This window comes from Amblyraja radiata, chromosome 1, assembly GCF_010909765.2.
Source record: "Amblyraja radiata isolate CabotCenter1 chromosome 1, sAmbRad1.1.pri, whole genome shotgun sequence".
Classification (NCBI taxonomy): Eukaryota; Metazoa; Chordata; class Chondrichthyes; order Rajiformes; family Rajidae; genus Amblyraja; species Amblyraja radiata.
Genome location: NC_045956.1, coordinates 15,537,417 through 15,563,852, shown reverse-complemented (window position 1 = coordinate 15,563,852; position 26,436 = coordinate 15,537,417). Strand labels below are relative to the sequence as shown.

General features: G+C 43.4%; 1 protein-coding gene across 1 annotated transcript in view; it reads right to left on the bottom strand.

Annotated features, from left to right (window-relative positions):
• The window catches only part of LOC116971201, a 149,311-nt gene that overhangs the window by 114,029 nt on the left and 8,846 nt on the right, over positions 1-26,436 (bottom strand). Inside the window, exon 2 of the mRNA XM_033018169.1 lies at positions 22,579-23,070. Within this exon, the coding sequence (XP_032874060.1) occupies positions 22,579-23,070 (492 nt within the window). The remainder of the gene's footprint in view (positions 1-22,578; positions 23,071-26,436) is intronic.

The following is a 26,436-nucleotide window of genomic DNA, read 5'->3' as shown; positions in this document are numbered from 1 at the left end:
TCCCATCCACAATCAGGTTCTTGAGCCATCTTGAGCACACTAACCTCAGCACCAAACCACCACAGATGTTGCTATGATTGCTACTATGATTACTCTACTTATTTTGTTTTTTCACTATCGTGGTCTAGTTTATTTAGGATAGTTGATCATTTAATGTTTTTTTGTTGTTATTGCACCTAAGGTGCCTGTAAAGCTGCAGCAAGTAAGAATGTAATTGTTCTGCTTCATATCCAATGCACATGTCAAATAAGCACCCTTGAATCCCATGTGAACAACAGGCCAATGCAGCAAAGTGCCTGGAGATGGGCAGTGATGATAAAAGGCAAGTTATGCCAATTTGGATGGTGCATTCATAAATTGCAGGGGTTTATGTGAGAATAACAAACGGCATGGGTCATGCATCCAAATGCAGATGTCCATAATCAACATGAGCCTCAGCAGATTCTCATCATAACCCCCACTAACACACTTCAAATCCCAGATCAAAAAGATCCTTTACAGAGGAAATCACCCCCTCACCACCACCACTTCAGAAACAGGTATTACCTTCATGAAAATACACCCTAGCCATTCCTAATCCCCTACCCAGCTAGATTCTTCCCCTAGCTCTGCATTATGAAGCTAGCAGAGGAAAGGCTTACCTGCGGTGAAACAGCGTAAAGGCTGCCTCTTCGTACACGTGCTTGAGGCCTAAGACGCAATAGAAAATGTGGCTTTGGCAGAAAGTACACAACCCAGTGTACATCACCTTTGGAGGTGCAGAAGGATTTCTCGGCCAGGATGTTTCATTGCATTAAAGCCACAATGTAAACTTTTGTTGCTGTTAATGTAAGATTCCATCACTTTAACCGGAATGGATGCCAAACCAATTGGCGTGTTGGGTCATTTTTGGTGTCTCTTTAAAAACAGGAGTAACATCTGCCTTTCCTAGTCTCCAGGCATCTCTCCAGCTGCCAGTGCTCTCTGGAAGATTTATGGCGGTGTTTTTGCAATTTCCTTCCTTATTTTTTACGAATCCTTGGATAGACTTTATCCGGCCCTTGAGGTTAATTCACCTTAAGTTTACACAGCTGTTTAGCAACTATGCTGGTCTAAAAGCGTATAGTGTCATTACATGTCTTTGCAACACCAACTACTTCCCTTTTAAACTCACATAAGATACCTGTCTTCTCTTTGATAGAAACTGATGGTAATAAACCTGTAGAGCAATTTCACGTCCTACCAAACATTGACTCTCACAAATCCTGCTTCATCTGCACCATTCGATTCATTTGTCATTTTTTCTCTTTGAATAATTACATCTTACCACACTCATATTTATTTCAAGGTGCCAATGGCACCAATTGGGTAGTCAGGAACATAATGACAGGTTTGGAAGCCCAAATCCATCGGTTCACTCAGCCACTAGCCTGCACACATCAGGAATTAACTCATGGGTCCATTACATGGTTATACCCAGACCTAATAAATGATCATTGGATGGTAAGGCAACAAATACGAGGAAAAGGTAGAGTTCCTTATATTAATCGTGTAGGTTTTTATATTTAAAAAAATTATTTATGTCTTTAATGAACATTTTTTTAATATTTATATTTTATTTTTGTAATTTTCATCAATGTTTATCGTTTTTAAACACTAGAGATTTTAAAATTAATGAAAGTCATGAACTATTACTGATTGCAAAGTGTGGTGAAAGATTGGCAGGGTATATTGGTGGAGCCTCATCTCTGCATCACTGGAAGCCCTGTTACACTGAGACCAGGCCATGTGGTTCTGTGGTACAGTTAACCAGTGAGATTGGTCTGAAGAAGGGAATGCTACTAGGTAGGGAACATTGGTCAAGGTTCTGTTGAGTGACAAATTTAGCATAATCTAGGCCAATAGTTTTCTTTGCAACTTTAATCCCTTTCTTACACTGGAAATCTAGATTTTGGTACAAATTTCATATTAATTCTATGCCTTTATCAAACAAGGCTGGAAAAAATTTTTTATTTGTGAGATGTTTGATAGCCCCATTCAACCAAGCAGAGATGCCATTAAATTTGGTGCCTGTTCTTTGTACTGCCCACACTAGTCCAATGCATTCAAGTCTTTTCCACAGTTTTGTTTCTTTCTTTCAAGGATTTCTCAATTTGGTAAATTTATTTGGCCTTCAGTATTTTCTGAATTACTTGGTAAATCAAAAATAATGAAAAGGCACACATTTCCACAAGCTCTGCTTGTACTGAATATTTCTTATGTTGCAGCCATGTTACCGAAGATAAGATCCCACAAAATTCAAATTATCTATTTTTATAGGAGATAGGGATTTGATTAGTAAGGGTGTCAAGGATTATGGGGGGGAGGCAGGAGAACGGGGCTGAGAGGGAAAAATAGATCGGCCATGATCAAATGGCAGAGCAGACTCGTTGGGCCGAATGGCCTCATTCTGCTCTGATGTCTTATGGTGATAAAATATAGTCCAGGATCCAATGGAGATCTTCATGCTTTCCTTCAAAATGAATCCATGCCATCTTCACAATTTCACTGGTTTACCACCTCATGTGAAAGTTGGCACTACTAACAGTGTGCTGTTCCTTCATTACTGCGCTGCTCCGCATGGAGAAAGCCAACACACATTTATTGTTCATTGACAAATCCTCCAGGATATGAGTGCAAATGCTGAGTCACCGGCACAGCATAAGGAGCGACTGAACACCGATCACTGATGCATAAAGCCTGACCTAACTCCATGTCAGTGATTTGATCATCCCTATTCCTCATATTCAAACACTGGACGTCTTTCTGTGTGTTGATTTTTATTTTTAACAAACTGAGTCATACATCACTTTTCCATTAACACGAAATCCCATCCTGGCTTTCCAGCAGAGACATTACTCTCCAGTCACTTTCTGGTAACTTGAAATTTCCAGCAATTAAGGTTGATCCCTTACTAGTCACCATCCTTATCCCACCCACGGTTCCAAATGAGGTATTTGACTTTTGCATGATGCAGGAAAGCATTCCTTCAGTAACAGCTTGTGCTGCAGCTATGCGGCTCAGTTGATGTCCCTCTCACCTTTGGCTCAAGCCTCTAGGTCCTGCTCCAAAGAGTTCAGCATAGAAACGTATCTTCTACACCTTATATGAGACCACCTTATATGATCAGAAGTGTTGTTTAGAGAGGGAGGGGTTAGAGAGGGAGGGGAGGAGTAGAGAGGGAGGGGGTAGAGAGGGAGGGGAGGGGGTAGAGAGGGAGGCGTTAGTGGTGGAGGGGGGTTAGAGAGGGAGGAGGGTAGAGAGAGAGGGGGGTAAGGAGGGAGGGGGGTAGAGATGGAGGGGGTAGATAGGGGGGAGGGGTAGAGAGGGAAGGGGAGGACAACTTGTTCTATTTGATCTTATTTGATTGTGCACGCCAGGTTGATTGCATTCGTGGAAACACGTGAAGGTTGCAATCTCCCACCCCGTCCCATTGTGAACGCCAACACAACCCTGCATACACACGGAAATTTAGAATGTTGAGAACAAAGGAAGAGATTTAGTATAATGTAGATATCCTTGTCCTTATTATTATAACTATAAAACTCTGATCTTGGATGTGTGTGTGTGTGTGTGTGTGTGTGTGTGTGTGTGTGTGTGTGTGTGTGTGTGTGTGTGTGTGTGTGTGTGTGTGTGTGTGTGTGTGTGTGTGTGTGTGTTTATTTGTGTGTGTGTGTGGGTGTGTGTGTTTATTTGTTTGTGTGTGCTCACATCCACTCGAAGAAACAACGGGCTGACGGTAAAATGTTTACATATTTTGTTAGAGATTTATCTCGTGAAATCAAAAATCGCCTTATCTGAAAAATTCATGCATTATTTCTCGAGTTATTAATCAAAATGAAGAATCTGAAGAAACTTGCGGGAAAATAACTGCTTATTCCCTGATGACATCACAATGGATCTGCCTCCCTGCGTCTACTCGCACTGCGAGTGCCGTCAGCCCACCATCCATCCCTCATCCCCTCGTTATTCAACAGTCGGCCCGTCGACTGAAGACCAAAGATCAGAGCTGAAGACAGCGCTGCGAGTGAAGAACGAGCAAGTCGGGCCGTTTACTAAAGCTCTCGGGTCTGTCTCTGGTTGAGTCCATCTCGGGTTGGATCCATCTCAGGTCGGGTCCCACTCCCCCCTCCTCCTCCTCTCCCCCCTCCTCCTCTCCCCCCTCCTCTCCCCCCTCCTCCTCCTTCCCCCCTCCTGAGCCGTGTGAGAAAATTCAAGAGAGTTTACTGCCATATATATTGCGTGTGAGTGTGTGTGAGTGTATGTGTTTGTGTGTGTGTGTTTGTGAGTGTTTGTGTGTGTGTGTGAGTGTCTGTGTGTGTGTGTGTGTGTGTGTGTGTGTGTGTGTGTGTGTGTGTGTGTGTGTGTGTGTGTGTGAGTGTTTGTGTGTGCGAGAGTGTGTGTGTGTGTGTGTGAGTGTCTGTGTGTATGTGTGTGTGTGTTTGTGTGAGTGTGTATGAGTGTGTGTGTCTGTGAGTGTGTGTGTGAGTGTGTATGAGTGTGTGTGTGAGTGTGTGTGAGTGTGAGTGTGTGAGTGTGAGTGTGTGAGTGTGTGTGTGTGTGTGTGTGTGTGTGTGTGTGTGTGTGTGTGTGTGTGTGTGTCTGTGAGTGTGTGTGTGAGTGTGTATGAGTGTGTGTGTGAGTGTGTGTGTGTGAGAGTGTTAGTGTGTGAGTGTGAGTGTGTGAGTGTGTGTGTGTGTGTGTGTGTGTGTGTGTGTGTGTGTGTGTGTGTGTGTGTGTGTGTGTGTGTGTGTGTGTGTGTGTGTGTGTGTGTGTGTGTGTGTGTGTGTGTGTGTGTGAATTGTATCTTGGTCAATCCAGACTATTTCAGCAGATTATCTAGAAATGTATCTAATTCTATTTATGGGGTTACAGTTTAGTTTAGTTTAGTTCGAGTCCGCACCGACCAGCGATCCCCGCACGTTAACATTACCCTACACGCACTATTACAATTTACACGTACACCAAGCCAATTAACCTACAAACCTGTAAGTTTTGAAGTGTGGGAGGACACTGAAGATGTCGGAGAAAACCCACGCGGTCACGGGGAGAACGTACAAACTCTGTACAGACAGCACCTGTAGTCGGGATCGAACCCAGGTTCTCTGGTGCTGCAAGCGCTGTAAGGCAGCAACTCTACTGCTGTGCCACTGTGCCGCCCTACAACTGTGTGTAGGTTGATTGCTGCATTTCCCTACACTGTAATCACACTGTAAAAATAATACAGTGTTTGCCTACCAACTTGGGCATGACCAGAAATGATGAATGTTTAAATGTTTTATATTTATATGTTGCTCAAACAATATATTGACGGCTTCATCTTGTCTGCATTTCACAACCATAGAAAAATTGAAGGTTTATCTATTGAGGTGAAGCCCATTATTATTTTTCAAATATATAGAGACTCCAGCAATAGTCTGACAGACTTCTCAGACGTTGGTTTCTAACACGGTTCCTGTTCAACTTGAACCATTAAGTCTGTATCTCCCTCCCAGCCTTCCTGATCATTGAAGTATTTCTTCCACTCCTCTGGTTTTCACTCCAGGCAGATAGTGCTGGGATTAATGAAGCTTCACCACCTTCTCTCAGCTGGCATCACCACCACTTGCGACATTCAATCTCTTCTGTTCTTCACCCAATTACATTTAGAACAGAGAACACAGAAAATTAAGTGGCAGGTGGCACAGTGGTAGAGTTGCTGCCTTACAGCACTCCCAGCGGCAGAGACCCGGGTTCGATCCTGACTACGGGTGCTGTCTGTACGGAGTTTGTGCCTTCTCCCAGTGACCGCATAGTTATTCTCCGAGATCTTCAGTTTCCTCCCACACTCCAAAGACATACAGGTATGTAGGTTAAATGGTCTTATATGTGTAAAATTGTCCCTAGTGTGTAAGATCGTGTTAATGTGCGGGGATTGCAGGTTTGTGTGGACTGGCTGGGCCGAAGGACCTGTTTCTGTGCTGTATCTCTGAAAATAAGACTTTAAAACTAAAACCACAGCACAGGAACAGGCACATCAGCCCGCATTATCTGTGCTGAACATAATGCCAAGATAAACTAATCTCATCTGCCTGCATATGATCCACACATCCCCAGTCCATGCATTTATATGTGCCTATCTAGAAGCTTCTTAAATGCCTCTATCATATCTGCCTCCACTGTCGTTCCTGACAGCTCACTGACCACCCTCTGTGTAAAATACTAGCCATATATCTCCTATATACTTTGTCTCACACCTCAAAGCTGGTCCTCTAGTCTTTGACATTTCAACCACAGTAAAAAGATTCTGACTGTCTACCCTATCTATGCTTCTCATAATGATATATTTTTCTATCAGGTCGCATTTCAACCTCTGGTGTTTCAGGAAAAAAAACAATCCAAATGTGTCAAATTGTCATTATTTCTTTTGTTCTCTCCAACTCTTTGCAACTGAAAACATGATTAGTTTCTACATTGCCTCACTTCTGATAAAAAAATTCATCAATCTAAAACGTTAACTCTGTTTCTCTCTGTGCAAATGCTGCCTGACATAGTGAGTACTTCCAATATTCCAAATAGGCTTAGTGGATGGCACGTGGCACAACGATAGATTTACTGCCTTATAGTGCCAGAGACCCGGGTTTGATCCTGACTACATGTGCTGCCTGTATGGAGTTTTTAGGTTCTCCCCGTGACTGTGTGGGTTTTCCCTGGGTGCTCCGGTTTCCTCCCACATTCCAAAGATGTCCAGGTTTATAGGTTAATTGGCTTTAGTTCTAAATTGGCCCTAGTGTGCAGGATAGTGCTAGTGTAGGGGGGGGGTCGCTGGTCGGTGTGGACCCGGTGTCCCGGAGGGCCTGTTTCGGCATGCATCTCTAAGCTGAACTAAACTGATGCATGCTCAAAGTTACTGTGCAAACTGCACTGGGGCAAGCTGGCTGACATGGCTTTTTTCACAGGGTTATTTCCATGAGGAATTTCATGGTCAAAAAATTGTTCTTCACTTCATTAAAACTGTGCATTAAATCTCACTTCACTTCATTAAAACTCCCTGAAGGCTTTTGAGATAATTGCTTTTGCCTTTAATGCTCACTTTATTAAGATTGTTTATACTGGAGAAAATAAATCTAATTGGGTGTTAAACTACAGTTTTGATAGAGGACTGCAGTTTTGATCAAGGCACAAAGTACAGGAGTAACTCAGCAGGTCAGGTAGGATGCTGCCTGACCCATTGAATTATTTCAGCACTTTGTGTCTATTTTTGTAAACCAGCAACTGCAGTTCCGTGTTTCGAGTTTTCAAAGGTATTACTCTCCCTCCAAAGAATTTACAAGATATGCCAAATGAATGAACAATCTCGTAAGAAGTTACACATCTGCTTTATCAAAGGGTCAATAAATGAGCTCTGCCAACTACCTGATGTGCTGTGATATGGATGGCTCTGCCTGGGGAATTTTCTGTGCTATTGACATTTGTATAAATCCACCTGGTGCGTTATATAGGGTTGGCATGGTGGTACAGCGGTGGAGTTGCTGCCTTACAGAGTTTACAGTGACCCGGGTTTGACCCTGACTACGGGGTCGCTGTCTGTACGGAGTTTGTATGTTCTCCCCATGACCTCGTGGGTTTTCTCCAAGATCTTTGGTTTCCTCCCACACTCCAAAAACCTGCATGGTTTTTGTTTTAGGTTAATTGGCTTGATAAGATTGTGAATTGTCCCTAGTGTGTGTAGGGTAGTGTTAATGTGCGGGGATCGCAGGTCAACGTGGACTAGGTGGGCCAAAGGGCCTGTTTCTGTGCTGTATCTCTAGACTAAACAAAAATAGACATTAATTCATCAGGTTGGTGACTTTTTTAAAAAGCAGCCAGCTTCCCATAGGCAGCAGGACAGCAATAGGATGTCTTTACGCTTTTTTAGATTTTTGGAGATACAATGAGGAAACTGTCCCCTCAGCCCCTGTATATTTGCACTATCCTACAAACAAGGGACAAGTTACAATTTTATCAAAGCCAATTAACCTACAAACCTGCACATCTTATGTGGTGTGGGAGGAAACTGGAGCACCCGGAGTAAACTCACATATCATTAATAATACTAAGTGTATTATGTATCCAAGGGGTGAGCACGTTAAAAGATAAGAAGCTGCAGAATTGCCTTCGATGTTACTTATCTGTTATTGTTAATTAATCTATTCCACAATTTATAGCCTAGGCTGCGGACTTGGATTTTACTATCTTCCAAAATCTAAGATATCAGAGAAAGGTTTATGACATTTCTCTTAAATTCAAAATAGAGACAGTGATTTCTGCTTAATCACTGACCTTAGTATTGAAATATTACAGTACTTGTGAAGTCGTGCACTGATTCTGGGGGGACCTATATATTGCCTTTGATTCAGTGCACAGAAAAGACACCAGATTGAACGCTTAAAAATATAACATCTTGCGGAGAGAAAAACAAGACTTTCGGTCCACCACATTGATGAGGAAATGGTTGAGCTATATTCAGCAGCTGCACAAAGTGAAATGCTGCTGTCTGAGTTGCCTGCTCCTACACAAATGTATTCAAATTGTTGAGGGGCGAAGATTAATGGAAGATGTTTTAAGACGGAGTTAAGATCTTGGACAGAATTGGAAAGACTTGGATTGTTTTATTTGGAATGCTGGAGGTTGCGGGGTGACCTGATGGAAGTATACAAGGTTATGAGAGGCATAGGTAGCGTGGACAGTCAGAATCTTTTTCCCAGGATGGAAAAATCAAATACTAAGTGGCATAGCTTTAGATGAGATGGGGCAAAGTTTAAAAGACATGTATGGGGCAAGATGTTTCCACACAGGGTAGTGAGTGCCTGGAACCTGCTGCCAGGGGTGGTGGTTGAAGCAGGTACATTAGTGGCATTTAGAAGTCTTTTGGATAGGCATATGGATATGCAGGTAATGGAGGGATATGGATTATGTGTATAGGTTGCAGGGAGACACGTGATGGTCTTGGCACAAACATTGTAGGCCAACAGGTCTGTTCTTGCGCTGTTCTGGGTCTGAAGAAGGGTTTCGGCCCGAAACGTCGCCTATTTCCTTCGCTCCATGGATGCTGTTGCACCCGCTGAGTTTCTCCAGCATTTTTGTGTACCTGCACTGTTGTTCTATGTTCTATCACTTGAAAGGTCAACAAATAAGGCAGGGATTGAAGGGAGATATAATAGCAGAGATGATTCTGAGTCAATGGTGATAAGATGGGAGGTGAAGGGGAAAAGATCAGGCCAGCTTGAAACAGATCCGTATAGGTCAGAGGTTGGTCAGAGTGGACAGCGTGGGGGAGGGAGGGGAAGGTAGTTGGGCTAAGCTGTGGCCTAGGAAAGAAGATCTGCATTGGAGAAGACAGTTGGGGAGGTGAATATGGAAGATTATAAAATAGTTAAGCGAAGTTCAACATCTGCAGTTCTTTGTATCTACAAGGAAAATGAGTTTCCTAAAACTGGAGAATTCAATGTTGAGTCCAGAAGCTGATAAAAGTCCAAATGGAATGCAAGGTGTTGTTCCCCAGGCTTGTGTAAAGCCTTGTTATAACAGGTACAGGAACCACAGATAAATGGGTTGGAGTGGAATGGAGAATTGAAGTGACAGGCTACTGGAAATTGCTCCTGCCCATTGAAAGTAGATAACCTGCCGAGTGATTACCTAATCTGCCTTTCATTTCTGAATTGTAGAGAAACATAGAAACATAGAAAATGAGTGCAAGAGTAGGCCATTCCGCCCTTCGAGCCAGCACCCCCATTCAATATGATCATGGCTGATCATCCAAAATCAGTATCAGTACCCCGTTCCTGCTTTCTCCCCATTTCCCTTGATTCCGTTAGCCATATCTAACTCTCTCTTGAATACATCCAGTGAATTGGCCTCCACTGTCTTATGTGGCAGAGCATTCCACAGATTCACAACTCTCTGGGTCAAAATGGTTTTCATTATCTCAGTCCTAAATGGCCTACCCCTTATTCTTAAACTGTGACCCCTGGTTCTGGACTCCCCCAGCATCGGGAGCATTTTTCCTGCATCTAGCCTCCCCAATCCCTTAAGAATTTTATATGTTTCTATAAGATCTCCTCTCATCCTTCTAAATTCCAGAGAATGTAAGCCCACAGTGAGGAGACCGCATTGTGAACACTGAGTGTAGTGCACTAAACTGGAAGAAGTGCAAGTGAGTTGCTGATTCACCTGTAACAACTCAAAGTGCTGGAGCTGCTAAACGAGCCAGGTGGTATCTCTGGAGGATATAGGCAGGTGATGTTTTAGATTGGGACCCTTCTTCAAACCGATTGCAGCGGGCTGGGGTGGGGATGAAAGCTGGAAGAGAGGATGTGCAGGACAAAGACTAGCAAGTAATAGCTGGATACAGGTGAGGTGAGTTTTTTGATAGGCAGACGGTTGGACTAAGGCCAGAGATAAAAACACAGGGGGAGTGAGACAAAAGATTCAAGAGTGTTTAATGGCCAAATGTCCCAAAATGGAACAATGAAATTCTTACTTACAGCTGTACAACAGATAGCTAAACATAGTACTCTGTAAACATCACAATAAACAACAACAACTATTTAGCATTCAATAGCTTGATGGCTGTAGGGAAGAAGCTGCTCCTGAACCTGGATGTTACCGTTTTCAGGTCCCAACCTTCTTTGTGATGGCAGGAGTGAAATAAGAGCATGGCCAGGATGTTGCGGTCTCTGATGATGCTGGCTGCCTTCTTGAGGCAGCGACTCCTGTAGATCCCTTTGATGGTGGGGAGTTCAGTATCCGTGATGGACTGAGGGACTAGAGGAAGGGATGTAGGTGATAGGGGAGGAGGAGCGGGAATATAGATGTGATTCCTGGTGTATGTACACCTCTAAAGACTGTTTGTTGGCTTGGATGGGAGGTAGGGAAGCTGCTGCTGTTACTGATGTGTGGGGAAGGCATTATAGGATGGGGAGGGGGGAGGGTGGTGGATGGAGATGGAGGAGTAAAGGGAGTGAATCTTTCAAAATTCTGAAAGGAGCAGGAAAGGTGTGTCCAGCGGTGGAATCTTGTTGCAGCTCCTGGGATAAATAATTTCCCAAATTCCCTCCTGGGAAAAAGAAAGTTCTACGATAGAATTTTATTTATCCCAGGTGGGCAATTGGGAAGGACACAGTCCCAAGACAGTCTGGTGGACATGGAGGCTGGTGAGGACAAGGGGGAACGATGTCCTTGCTCGGTCTGGGGAATAGAGGTTAAGGGGAGAGGGGCGGGTAATAGATGAGATACAGTGACTGATACACAATGGAAAGGGCAAAACATGGAAAAAACTGGAAAGAAGGAATGCACCAAGTCCGATTACTTGGAGCAAGGTCTTTTTTTTTTCTCAGATCCTCAAGGTGGCAAATCTTTTTGTTTCCTTTTCTCTCATTTGTAAGGTTGTGCATCTTATTTTAGGCAGAGGTCCACCATGTTGCAGCATCATCCCCCTTCGCAGATATAAGCCCACAAAACAAGTTTTATTTTCTCTGTGAGTCTGATCAGACTGTGGTTTATCTGTGGCAGATCTTCATGTCAACGGTTTGAATACAAACGGCAGTGCATGACTATGGCCATTATTTTCATTTGAGAGTGAGATGTGCAGGCAATCATGCCACAGTCCACGGCCCATCAAGTTCACAACTGTGAATCGCAGAGTGTGCAATTATTGTTGTAACAAGAGAATACCACCATCTTCACGACCAGCATCAGTGTCAAATAAAGATCCATTACCGAGAATAACCGCGGCCTCATCTCCGAGATTAATGTTTGCATGCAGGCATATTTTAGATAACTCAGACAACATCTGAAAAATGAGCACGAGGCAAGAATCTATCCCAAAGGAAATGCAGCAGTAATGATGTAATGCCAAATCTATTTCATTCATAACCAGCAGGCACAAGCCAAATCAGGTAGCATCTTATTTTTTTTTTAAAGCACAAAAAAAATCAGTAGTTGTTATAATTCCTGCCCTTAAAGCCCCCTTCTAGGGTTAAAATGAGGCAGTAATATATTGTTTCTCTGAATACAACTTTGCTACTGATATTTAAAAGTGTAGCTGATCACAGCAGCCCTTCCTTGTATCTTCTTGAAGGACAGTCCTGATTGAATTGCCCCAGTACATTGAGGCGAAACTGTCTTTCAAATAACTACTTTAGAGAGCTGCCATTCATAATGTTAAGTCTTTCTATATTCCATCAACAAGCTGTCCTCAGATGACCACATTGCAAGTCTATTGGCCAAAATTCAACTGCTTCTGCCTACTCCTTCGCTAATGTGTTTTCCTCTTACAGTCACTGTGTTCCACCAAAGATGTTTTCCTCTTTCGAGCTGATGATGAATGCTGCTTTGTATGAGAATGCCGTTTGCTGGCTTCTGATAGTTCTTTCGTGTTGACTCTCTCATACAGTGCATGCATCTTCTCCGGAATATTTTTGCTGGTGTGCAATTTTACCAAATCTGTGGATGCTCCACTGAGGCTTTAGATATCAGCCTTTCTTCTTCTTCTTGCGTATGGTGTGCGCAGCTTAAAGTTGTACGACAACATGTTCTATTTGATCTTATTTGATTTTGCACGCCAGGTTGATTGCATTCGTCGAAACAGGGCGGACCACTTGAAGGTTGCAATCTCCAACCCCATGAGCCTTTCAAGTATTGTAAGTCACATTGACTTAGACTGCATTTAAACCAGCTAGTACTATCATGAGTATCTTAAAATCATAATCTTCCTTTATATTTCACGAAATTAAGCATGAAACTATACCCGAATGCACTGAAACAACTTTAATATATAGTGTAGGAAGGAACTGCAGATGCTGGTTAGAAAGATGTTTAGTTTAGTTTAGTTTAGTTCAGAGATACAGCGCGGAAACAGACCCTTCAGCCCATCTTGTCCGCACCGACCAGCGATCCCCGCACATTAACACTATCCTACACACACTAGGGACAATTTACATTTATGCCAAGCCAATTAACCTACAAACCTGTATGTCTTTAGAGTGTGGGAGGAAGCCGAAGATCTCTGAGAAAACCCATGCAGGTCATGGGGAGAACGTACAAATTCAGACAGCACCCATAGTCAGGATCGAACCCAGGTCTCTGGCACTGTAAGGCAGTAGTTCTACCTCTATGCCATCATGCCGCCCGATGATAGACACAAAATGCTGGGGTAACTCAGCGGGTCAGGCAGCATCTCTGGAGAAAAGGAAGAGGTGACGTTTCGGGTCGAGACCTTTCTTCAGAATGCAGCACCTTTTCTCTAGAGATGCTGTCTGACCCGCTGAGTTACTCCAGCGTTTTATGTCTAACTTTGATAAATATATTCTTTGATTACTCTTTATCTCCGGCGAGAGAGGTAATCCATGAGAATGAAGCTTGACGAATTGGAACAACTAATTCGGTAATTAATTAGTGGTTCTATCATGTAACCTTATGTAAACAATGTTTCAACCAATTTCCAATCTATTCTGAGTTAGCTAATTGCTGTAGCCTTTGTACAGCAGGGCCAAGGGTGGATAAAGATAGTTTCTAAGCAATTACCTCATTTGGAGTATGTCTGCCTCTGAATGTGAGTTAGAGGCAGGATTAATTTCAACTATGATGTTCCCAAAGGTCCAGTTACTTGCTCTGGTCCATTGGTACGGGCGGGCCTCTGACTCAACAAGAATGAATGGATGGGTTCTGGTCTGTTGGTTGGGGTGTCATGTGGAGGGGGGTGGGGTGTGGAACCCACCCAGCATGAGAGGTTTGCTCAAACCTCTCTAGTCGGTGTGTTGACATCCACAGTCAAAGGCATACATACATACATACATGTCATGTGCACACTCATCACCTTCCCTTGCACAACACTGAATTTCAAAGCCACAACGACCCACAGTTCTATGTTACCCTTCACCACATTTGGTAATGCAAAAGGTAACTGATTCCTTTCTGTCCGATGTCAAAGATCGCAACCTTGAACGTCAATACTCTAACTGCCTTTTCTCTCCATTGACTTTCCTCGTCCTCCCCCCATTTCCACCCTCTACTGTGTCTTCGCCATCCCTTACAATGTTCCTCACTCTGATCCCATACTATTAGTCACTGCAGAGGTCTCCGCTTCCTCACACTACCTCCTTGTCTTCATTCTTATCCTGTTCCCAACATGACTTTGTACTTTTCTTCCATCTCTGTGACCATTTCTTTGTCCCGGAATCTATACCCAGATTATGGAACCTTTCTCCCCCTTCCAGAATTTCCAATTCACCCAGACCGCTCCCTCTGGCCTCTTTTCCACTCTGAGTCTCTCCATTGCTATCTGCCGATGGGACATTGATGGCCTCGATTTCTCCTTTGCCTTCACTCACCTTAATCTTCCACCTCTGAACTTGAAGCACTCTGCTCGTGATGAAGAGTCCTGATACTCTCATCAAATCTGCCAAATTATTTGTATCTGCTACACTGACCACCATCTTACAGCGACCAAGCATCAGCATTTAGACACATCATTATACCGCCCTCTGGATATCATGCCATTGTCTCCAACACAGTCACAGTTGTCATTTCCACAAAACATAAAGTCTTTCATAAGGTTGGGTTGCATGGTGGGCTGCTCTGGAAGATTACAAGGCTAGGGATCTAGGGGGAGCTAACTAATTGGATACATATTTCACTTGAGGTAGGCATCAAAGGGTGAAAGTGGAAGGTTGTTTTTCAGACTGGAGGACTGTGACCAGTGGTGTGCCTCAGGGATTGATGCTGGGCCCATTCTGTTGGTCAGCTATATAAATGATTTGGATGAGGATGTAGAAGGTCTGGTTAGTAAGATTGCAGATGAAACTAGAATAGATGATATTGTAGACAGTGGAGAAGATTATCAAAAAATACAGTGGGATATTGATCAGTCTGGCAAGTAGGCAGAAATAATTAATGGAATTTTAAATTTGGATGAGTGCAAGTTGCTGCATGTCGAAATATTAGATTGGCTCGAAGGGCCAAATGATCTACTCCTGCACCTAATTTCTATGTTTCTATTAAATCAGAGCAGACTTCCACAGTTTATTTTTGTTTAGTGATACAGCATGGAAGTAGGCCCATCAGCCCACCGGGTCCGCGCCGACCAGCGATCCCTGCACATTAACGTTATCCTACACCCACTACGGACAATTTTTACATTTACCAAGCCAATTAACCTACAAACTTGTATCTTTGGAATGTGGGAGGAAACCGAAGATCTCGGATAAAAAAAACGCAGGCCACGGGGAGAACGTACAAACTCCGTACAGACAGCACCCGCAATCGGGATTGAACCCGGGTCTCCGGCGCTGCATTCGCTGTAAGGCAGCAACTCTACCGCTGTGCCACCGTGACTGCCCATAAGGAGAGGTCCTGGGTAGATTTTGAGTACAAGTACCTAGTTCGCTGTTTTAGTCAACCTGCTGTAGGAAACATATCCTTGAGCTGGAAAGAGTGCAGGAAAGATTAATCAGGATGATGCCAGGATTTGATGGGACAACAACAGGGCAATTATCGGGCAGGATCGTTCTTTATTCCCTGGTGTATAGAAGGTGATCTTATAGCGGTGTATAAAGTCATGGGGGGCATAGAAAGGTTAAATGCACACAGAAGCTTTCCAGTGTTGGGAACACAAGAACTTGAGGTCACGGGTTTAAATTGAGAGTTGGACAATTTAACAGCTACCCAAGAAGCGACTTTTTCACACAGATTACAGGTGGGTGTGGGTCTATGTAACAAACTGCCAGATGAAGTGGTTGAGGCAGATACAGGAACAATGTTTGATAGGTACATGGACAGGTGCCCAAATAGCAAAGGTTTAAGGCATATGGGTCGAACAGGATTAAATACAACTACATTAGATGTGCACACAATTGGCATGGGTGAATTGTGCTGAAGGGCCTGTTTCCATGCCATACAACAGGATGTTTCTGTGCTGCCTTCATCCACAGCTTCAACTTTTGTAGTGCTCTAACCAATCACTCCCACTTCTACCATCCTGCTCAAAATCCACAAACAGAGTTATCTGGGCAGACTCGTTGTTTCAGTCTGCTCCTTCCCAAGTGAACGTATCCTTCCCTACTGTTCATGCAGGGGTCCTTCAGCATGACATTTCAAGGATAGACACAAAATGCCCAAGTAACTCAGGCAGCATCCCTGGAGAAACATGGATAGGTGATGTTTCTGGTCGAGATCCTCCATCAGAGTTGAAATTGGGCTCGCTCCCATGGGGGCGGCCTGACGAGGGGCTGAGACTCTCTCGTGAGGGGCTGTGGCGCTCTCGTCAGGGCGGTCAAGCCCGAGGGTGGAGCGGCACTCCCGTCGGAGTGGCCCAGCCCGAGGGTGGAACGGCACTCCCGTCGGAGTGGCCCAGCTCAAGGGTGGAATGGCACTCCCGTCGGAGTGGCCCAGCCCGAGGGTGGAACGGCGCTCCCGTCGGAGTGGCCCAGCTCAAGGGAGGAGCGGCACTCACGTGAGGGCGATCCGGCTCGGGGCTGGAACGGTGCTCCGGTGGCTGGGACGGCGTTCTGGCGGCAGCGACCTGAGTCCTGGGTTCAGCCGCGGGCCAGCGGCTGCGTCCGCTGGACTGGAGGGCGGCAGCTTCGACCACCCCGGGCCGCGGTGTTTGAGCCGGCCCGTTCACGGGGTTCGGTGAGCCGCGGGACTGTTTGTGCCATCGCCCGGTGGGGAATCGCCTCAGCGCAGAGGGAGAAGAGGAGGGAAGAGACAATAACCATAAGATTTTTGCCTCCACCACAGTGAGGAGGTGCTTGGAGGATACACTGTGGTGGATGTTAATTTGTGTTTATTGTTGTTTTTTATTGTATGTATGACTGCAGGCACGAAATTTCGTTCAGACCGTAAGGTCTGAATGACAATAAAGGTATTCAATTCAATTCAAATGTCAACTCTGTTTCGCCATTGACAGATTCTGCCTGACCTGATGAATGTTTCCAGCATTTTCTGGGGTTTTTTAATTCCAGCATTTGCAGTCATTTTGATTTTCACTGGGAATCAACATTAGGGTATGACTCAGCGCAAAGTTCGATGCATAACGTTAACCCCTATTTATATTGGCGTAATCCTCAGGATCAAACCAGTTTTATCAACCATGCTTAACCATGCTTAAAATAACCCATTTAGTGAAATAATAAAATAAATTGCTGAAAATATTCAGGAGGTCATCTGACATCGATTGATACAAAAACAGTTGTATGGTCAACAAAATGTCATCACATTGTTGACAGCTCACTGGTCTGAAACATTGACTCTATTTTCCTTTCCGAAGGATTTTATTTCAGAACATTGGCATCCTTTGTATTTTGATTTTTGCTCTTTAACTTTACCTGGCATGCACATGGTAAGAAGAATCGTAATGTTCCTTGTACCTTGTACCTTCCGAAGAGTCCACCGGGGACTATACTGGAAGTTGGACAATTTTACACTCGACAATTTTTTTTAAATTTATCAAGTTAATTAACCAAGCCAATTAACCTACGAACCTGCACGTCTTTGGAATGCGGGAAGAAACCGAAGATCTCGGAGAAAACCCACGCAGGTCACGGGGAGAACGTGCAAACTCCGTACAGACAGCACCCGTAGTCGGGATCGAACCCAGGTCTCCGATGCTGCATTTTGCTGTAATGCAGCAACTCTACCGCTGTGCCACCATTCAATTCGGAGTAACAATACTTAATATTGTACACCAACGGGCGACATAATGGCACAGAGGTAGAGTTGCTGCCTTACAGTGCCAGAGACCCGAGATCGATCCTGACTACGGGTGCTGTCTGTGTGGAGTTTCTACGTTCTCCCCATGACCTGCGTGCGTTTTCTTTGGGAGATCCAGTTTCCTCCCACACTCCAAAGATGTAGGCTAATTGGCTTGATAAAATTGTAAATTGTCCCTATTATAGGATGGTGTTAATATGCAGGGATCGCTGGTCGGCGTGGAATTGGTGGCCGAAGGGACTATTTCCCCACTGGATCTCTAAACTACACTAAACTAAACCAAGGAGAATATATTTTTAGAAAATATTTTTAACTCTTGCACAATATTAAGATTGGGTAATGCTTACGTATGCTTAAATATATTTATTCACAAAGTATATAATTCTGCAGCAGAGAAGGATGATGATTGCTCCTTCAACACGTTCATTAGATCAGCCTAGACTGTGGAAAAAATGTATTAATGAGAACACAATTTGGTAGACATTAATCATAACTTTTCTATTTTGTTTATTTTGCCTTTAATTTTACCAGCATCTGAATCATTATCACCATCAGAGACTGTAGAGCTTGTCCTTCAGTTTATTGAAGGAAGCAAAAACAGAAATCGGAGGCAGATATGGTGGATCAAGATGGTTTGTGCAGATTTTGAGGTGGAATTAAAGATATGAGGAATAATGTGACACTCCGGTGCCTCTGGTGAACCAGATTAAGCTGTGTGGTTATTGAGGTCACAACAGGAAGAATGTAAAGCCCAGGTTTCCAGAGAGAAGCAGACCTATATTCAGAAAGGAGATGAGATCATACGGGACAGAAGTCTGGGCAACCTCGTGTGAGATCAGTACTTAAGCATGCGTATATCACACTGCAGGTAGTATAGTACATTTTCTTGCTGCCTGGAACTGGAGTCAATTAGAAAGAGTGTGAGAACATTCTGCCAATCTGTGGATGTCATCCCACTAATGATGTGTTACTATTGAGGTACCAAATCAAAACAAACAGCAAGTAAAATATTCAATTCATAGCGCGGGCAATTCTTTTCATTGAAATCACATTTCCCCTCTCAGCATTGATGCACGATCTCATTCAAATTGTGAGTGAATAAAATTGGGATTGCGCTTCTCTGTGTGGGTTTTGTGTTTGTATCTGTGTTTTATTCTGTTTGTCAGTGTTTTAGTCCCAAAACACTGGTCAACTGACCCAGAATAAGATGTGAATACAAATTGCACTGCATAATATGAACATCCTGATGTAGTCATATGAAAATATTATCCCTGCTACAATATGAGGATATTAATGTGTATATATACATAACCACGTTGCATGACTTTCCAATGAATTAAGTCATATATTGTCTCTAGAACTTTAAAACAATACAAACAAAATTAGATTGGATCCCAAAATGATAAGAAAAACTATGCAGTTCATACATTCATTAAGCTACGACTTTATAAATGTTATACTCTGATTGCAATTTTCAATAAAGGTTTGAGTGGGAAATCATTGTTATATGGTCCAGTTGCATGGGTGTTGAGTGAGAGAAAGCAGAACCCTGTACACGTGTATTTAGTCCCCACAGGAGAGAAAGCAGAACCCTGTACACGTGTATTTAGTCCCCACAGGCAATATTGGTTTCCACGGAGTGCTGCCAATGAAACTTATAAAAGTTGACGTGTTGAGTTAAAAAACACCTCAGTTCATTCATCAGAAACCTTTTTCACAAACAGTTTAAATGAAGGTTTAAAATCATACTGGCAAGGCAAAAGTCATACCAAGATACGACACAACCCACACTAGTGGCAAGCACGCTGCTTTCACTTAATTGTGGGATGCCATTGCACTTTGCACCCATTCCAAGGTGTTCATGAACGCAATGCTTTCTTCATTATTTCAGTAGACAGTTAACCACATTGCCTAGATGTTGTATTCACATAAATTCCTGACTGGATTGGAACTGCATGTTTCATTGCTGAAAGAATTGCTGAAAGTTTTTAAAGTGATCTTGTTCTTCATGGTCACTGGCACAGATACTATCTTTTTAAAATACAGTTACTTTAAATTATTGTGAATGTGCTGCTGTGATGGCATTTTAAGGCACATCTTCAAATTATTCATGTCAACCCATGGATTATTGGCCCAGAAATGAAACAATGCCAATATATATGCTGTGAGACATGAGTGCTGGAGTAACTCAGTGGGTCAGGAGATCATGATAGACAATAGGTAACGTTTTGGGTCGGGGCCCTTTTTCAGACTTGTTCCTTGTTTCTGCCATATATATTTTCACAGTTTATAAGTTAAGTAGTACAATACTTATATTAACTGCCTGTCCTTTGCAACAGATATTCCTGCAACCAAAATTATAGAGCAACGGCGGGATCATATGAATGAATGAATGATATGTTACTTCCCACTAAACAATTATAATCACAAAGTCTTATAGTAAGAGAATGGGCCCATTGAGTCCACACCAACCACCAAGCATCATTTCAGCTATATTTAAGAGGGAGTTAGATGTGGCCCTTGTGGCTAAAGGGATCAGGGGGTATGGAGAGAAGGCAGGTACAGGATACTGAGTTGGATGATCAGCCATGATCATATTGAATGGCAGTGCAGGCTCGAAGGGCCGAATGGCCTACTCCTGCACCTATTTTCTATGTTTCTATGTTTAGATGAATCCTGCCCTTATCCCATTTTATTCTCACCACATTCTCATCAGACCTCCCTTGATTTAAGCACTCACCTGCACTAGGAAAATGTACACTGCCCAATTAACCTACCACCTACATGGCCTTGGAACATGGAAAGAAACAGAAGCCCATGTGGTCACAGGGATAACGCACAAATTCCACTGCAGGCCAGGATTGTACCTGGATCACTGGAGCTGCGAGGAAAGAGCTCTATTAGCTGTGCTACTGTGCCAACCACATCATGATCCACACGTCAAATCGTGCCATTTAAAATAAGGTCAAATTACACAATGATCTCTTCCTGCACCATCTTTGGTGGTTGAGCTGATTGAAATGATTGTCAGTGCAGAAGGATCGAGCCGCAAGATTGGCATCATAGTGCCATGCAAGGAGAAAGGCTTGAATGTGACAGACATCACAGCCTGCAATGATTGAAGCTTGGCCAGACAAATGTCTCCCCAACAGGATGTGATTTAGATTTGAGTCATACATGATGCAAACTGCAGGCCGAGAACCTGAGGAGGCGGCCCAGTATCACCAGCAAAAAGTCTTCACTGGTCGGCATTCAGTTTGTCAGTTTCCACCAAGCTGGGTTGTTCTGCATTCTCCTCAAATCTTGTTGATACACATTGTGTCTGCTAATGCCCCTGTCCCAATTAGGAAACCTGAACGGAAACCTCTGGAGACTTTGCGCCCCACCCAAGGTTTCCGTGCAGTTCCTGGAGGTTTTTGTCAGTCTCCGTACCTGCTTCCACTACCTGCAACCTCCGGCAACCACCTGCAACCTCCGGGAACCGCACGGAAACCTTGGGTGGGGAGCAAAGTCTGCAGAGGTTTCCGTTCAGGTTTCCTAAGTGGGACAGGGGCATTACATTCACCGATGATTTGGTAGACAGATCATCTGCAATCCCCATAACATGCATTTATCATTTGGTCCTGTGCATATCTACCACAACCTCCTTTTGCAACTTCCTCCCCCACAGTCCATTAGTCTGAAGAAGGGCAACATAAAAAGCTGGAGTAACTCAGCGGGACAGCCAGCATCTCTGGAGAGAAGGAACGGGTGACATTTTGGGTCGAGACTCTTCTTCAGACTGATGTCAGGGGAGTGGGCGGTACCGAGATAAAATGCAGTCGGAGACAGTCACACTGGTGGGAGAACTGGGAAGGGAGAGGGATGGAGAGAGAGGGAAAGTAAGGGCAAACTTGAAGTTAGAGAAGTCAATGTTCATAGTGCTGGGGTGTAAGTTGCTCAAACGAAATATGAGGTGCTGTTCCTCCAATTTGTGCTGGGCCTCACTCTGACAATGGAGGAGTCCCAGGACAGAAAGGTCAGTGTGGAAATGAAGAGTCCTGATCCTGTACATTATCTATTCATTCCCTCCACTGATGAGTTTGGAGGAAGGGGATTGGTGTGGTGAGTTTTAGAAGATAGATCACAGGATTGAGGCAATAGACAATAGGTGCAGGAGTAGGCCATTCGGCCCTTCCAGCCAGCACCGCCATTTAATGTGATCATTGATGCTTGGCCAAGGCCACTTGGAATTTGGGTGGGGAATTAAAACCCATCAGATCAGGGGTTTCAGCTCGGTGTCCTAGTGGGATATTGGGAATAGGTGGAGATTTGAGCACCATTGGGTTGGTGACCAAGGACAGAAGCACAATTTAGAAGTGTCCCAGTCCAACAGAGATTCAACCTAGCCATCCCCATAGAGAGCAATGATGATCACTCCTCGGAATGGTGCCAGTCCCAATGCACTAGATGAGTCTGACATCACTTGCTCTACATTGGCCCAGAAACCACTTCAGGAACAGCTGCTGAGTATTGCCCCGTTGAATATCTATCTGTTGTGGCTCAAAATAACTTGGAAGCAGTAATTATTGGTTTTACTCAAAAAAATGTTCAGTTTCAATTACGCATTTCTGAACAAACGGACATCATACAATCGACGTTTAGGCATACTTGGCTGAACAATCTTCAGTTCTCTCCAGCTGAAGGTCAGATACAACAATTTCTCGAACATCAAAATGCGAAATTCATTAATTGTATTTTAATTTAACTTTTTTTGGTACTACTTATTAGTAATATTTCTTTATGATTTTGGCAAAATGGTTAAGGAGAAACAGTGAGAGGTTGTCTTACCTATAGAATTTTCTGACTCCGGAGGGGGCTGCGAAGTTGAAGTGAAGTGAGATGTCCAAGTGCTGCTCTCTTTTGAAATGGAAGTCTGAGTTGAAGAGGTTGTGGCAGCTGGAGGTCCCTGTTGCTTTGAAGTCTGACCTGTCGAGGCGTGTGGCTCAGTGGAGGTATCTCCTTCCGTGGTGCTGGTAGTTGAGGTGTTACCTGGAATGTCACTGACATGCCTTTCCTGAACTAGGCTATAACTTAAATTACCATGTGGACTGGTACTGCCATTATTATATTGATCCGTGGTAGCAAAGGTGTAGTTATAGGATGAATTGGAATTGGAAGCAGTTTCAGTAACAATTCTTGGAGATGGAGTTGAAATCTCCTCCATTGTTGAATTGAAGTGGCTCGTGAAATCATCAGGATCAGGTGTTGAAGTAGAATTTACTCCGCTACTTGATGGATATTTAGGCGTACTTTCACCGTCAGTTAGCACTGCCAAGATAACTGTAAGAGGAAATAAAAATAATTAGCTCGACATTTATTGAAATAACACTTCGCATCTAAAATTCCAAATTGAAGAAACTTTTTATATCATGTCGCCTCACTTTTGCAGTTTGCCTTTACCTTGGGACCATGTTACAAAGCCACACAGGCCACCTTGCTGCAAAAACAGATTCCTGTTATTTCTGTCTTTAGAGTTGATCTGAGATGAGGAAGAGGAAATATCAGGATGATCTGACTGTTGAGTGATGCAATGCAGAGCACATATGTTATATGTGGATTGTCACTGGGTAAGGACTGACTGCATTAGTTGGAGAAGTCCCTTGTGATGGAACAACTGGCCAGCACTAACACTTACATTTCATAAAAGAATGACCACTATTACCAAAATAAACAAATGAAAGGTCTTTCCCCTGAAACATCACCCACTTACTTTCTCCAGAGATGCTGCCTGACCTGCGAGTTACTCCAGCATTTTGTGTCTATCTTTGGTGTAAACCAGCATCTGCAGTTCCTTCCAACACACAGTAAGGTTTTATGTTCTCTGTCATAGAAACATAGAAACATAGAAACTAGGTGCAGGAGTAGGCCATTCGGCCCTTTGAGCCTGCACTGCCATTCAATATGATCATGGCTGATCATCCAACTCAGTATCCCGTACCTGCCTTCTCTCCATACCCCCTGATCCTTCTAGCCACAAGGGCCACATCTAACTCCCTCTTAAATATAGCCAATGAACTGGCCTCAACTACCTTCTGTGGCAGAGAGTTCCAGAGATTCACCACTCTCTGCGTGAAAAATGTTCTTCTCATCTCGGTTCTAAAGGATTTCCCCTCTATCCTTAAGCTGTGACCCCTTGTCCTGGACTTCCCCAACAACGGGAACAATCTTCCTGCATCTAGCCTGTCCAATCCCTTAAGAATTTGGGATACATTTATTCACAGTGGCCTATCTAATCTTAACATTATTGGTTTTGGGTATTGGAGCCATCACAGCCAATACCAGTAATAAACCAAAAACAATATAAATACATGAGCTATGATTTATTTTATTTTTCCAAAAAGTCAGAAAAATACAGCATAGAAACTAGGCCTTTGGCCCTTTTGAGACCACACCAACCATCCACGACCTATTAATCTGACATTAATTCCATTTTATTCATCACACATTCGCATCAACTTCTTAGTGTGAAGCAGATTCTACTGCTTGTCCACACACTTAACTAAAAAACGAAACTAAGGGAATTCACTGTGGCCAATGAATCTGCCAATCCTCTCGTTTTCGAAAGATACTGAAGCACCCAGCAGAAACCCACACAGTCCAATGGAAAACATGCAAATGCATGGCTGCCGAGGCCAGAGGTCAGGATTGAACCCAGGTTGCCTGCGCTGTGAGACAGAAGCTCTATTAGTTGCTCTACTCTGGCCTCATTTTCAGAAAAAAAATCTTTATCCAGAGAAATATTTGAATAACAAAATTCTTGTCCAATTCAGCACATACGTGAATAATTTTACTCGCTTTGATTTTAAAAATCATAGCTATGCTTTCAAATTACTCTCTGGCCTTCCCCATTCCTATTTCCATAATCTACCGGCTCCACAATCCTTCAAGGTATTCTGCTTCCTTCCTTTTAATCACTCCAGACATGGTGGCCATACCTTGTGTTGTTAACGGCCTAACATGTGGATTGTCAACATTAACATTTCTTCCTCTCTACCTCTCACCTCAAACTGAATGATGATCACTCCCATTACCTCCCTCCCCACTACTCACAGTCATAGAATCACAGTCATAAAGAACAGAAACAGGCCCTTCAGTCCAACGTGTCCCAGATTTTATAACTGAACTAGTCCCATCTGTCTGCTGTTTGCACCATAAATCTTTTCTACTTATGTACTTGTCTATATGTGTTTGAAAAGTAACCATCGTAACCGCCTCTATAGTTTTCTTTAGCAGATCATTTTGTACGCACCTCATACTCTGAGAAGAATTTGACCCTTGGGTATCTTCTAAATCATTCCTATCGCAGCGTGAACCTTTGCACTCTTGTTCTAGGCTGCTCATTCCTGGAAAAAAGGCTACAATCTGTGGTCTTTCACCTTATCCAATGCCTATCGTGATTTTATTTGCCTCTATAAAGTCATTCTTCAGCCCACTGCATATCAGGGGAAAGAAAGTCCCAGCCTATCCAACCTCTCCTTATAACCCTAGCCTTCCAGTCCTGGTATCATCCTAATGAATCTTTTCAGCATCCTTTCCAGTTTGATGATATCCTGTCTATAGCAAGGAAGATGAGGGTACTCCTTTTATGTATCATATTGAAGGTATCATATTATGAGACAATTTTATGTCTTCACCAGTTTCCCAGTAATCTTGCCATCTAATTGATCTTCATAATTAATGTTGAATATTATTCCAGTATAGACGGGATCCGCAGCCTATCGAGAGCCTTCCTACCCCACGTCAAAAATGTGCATGAGGAATCGCCGGAGAGTTTGATGGAGCATTTGTTCGTTTGTTTCCCACCTTAGTCCAGAGGCAGTGAGATTAATTGCAGATTTGGTCAGCTCCCAGGGGCATCAGATCTTCAGCATTCGTGTACGCCATAGCCCAGTACTTTATCACACAGTACAGCTGCACAGTGGTGAAGGAGCCAACTAAACTGATCATTGATAAAAATGCTTGACTTACATTCCAGTTCACATGCCAGCAACCATGGGAAATCAAACGTACAACTACAGCCCTGTACTGGTGTGTGCCAGATCTCACTGAATCTTTGCAATCAGCAGATGTGGCCTGCATATTAAAACAGGACTTACTGATCTACTGCTCTGCAAATTATAACTGCTAAGTTTATTAAGCCGTCTGTGGTGAGTGCATGACACAGAGGGAAAGCAAGAAGATAAATATTTTTCAGTGTCTCACCATGTTATCAGGACATTCCAACAGATTTAGCCATGAATGGATTTCCTTGAAGTACAGCCTCTGTCAAACTTCAGTTACATGCAGCATCTTTACAAGCCGCGAGATTCCGCAAAGAGCTAGTCAATGAAAGACCAATAGTCTGTTGCTTGTGGTATAAACATTTGGCCATGACTCTGGGAAAGGCATTACTGGATCATAGAACATTCAACATTAGAGCAGAGGATCAGGCACTTCAGCCCACAATGCCAGTGCCGAGCAAGAAGCCAAGTTAACCTAATCTCCTCTGTCTACACATGACCTATTCACCTCCATTCCCTGCATATCCATGTGCCTTTACAAAATCTTCTTAAATGCCACTATCATATCTGCTCCACCGCCACACCTGCAGGTATTCCAGGCACCAATACACTCTATCAACACTGTAAAACTCTCTATAAAACAATT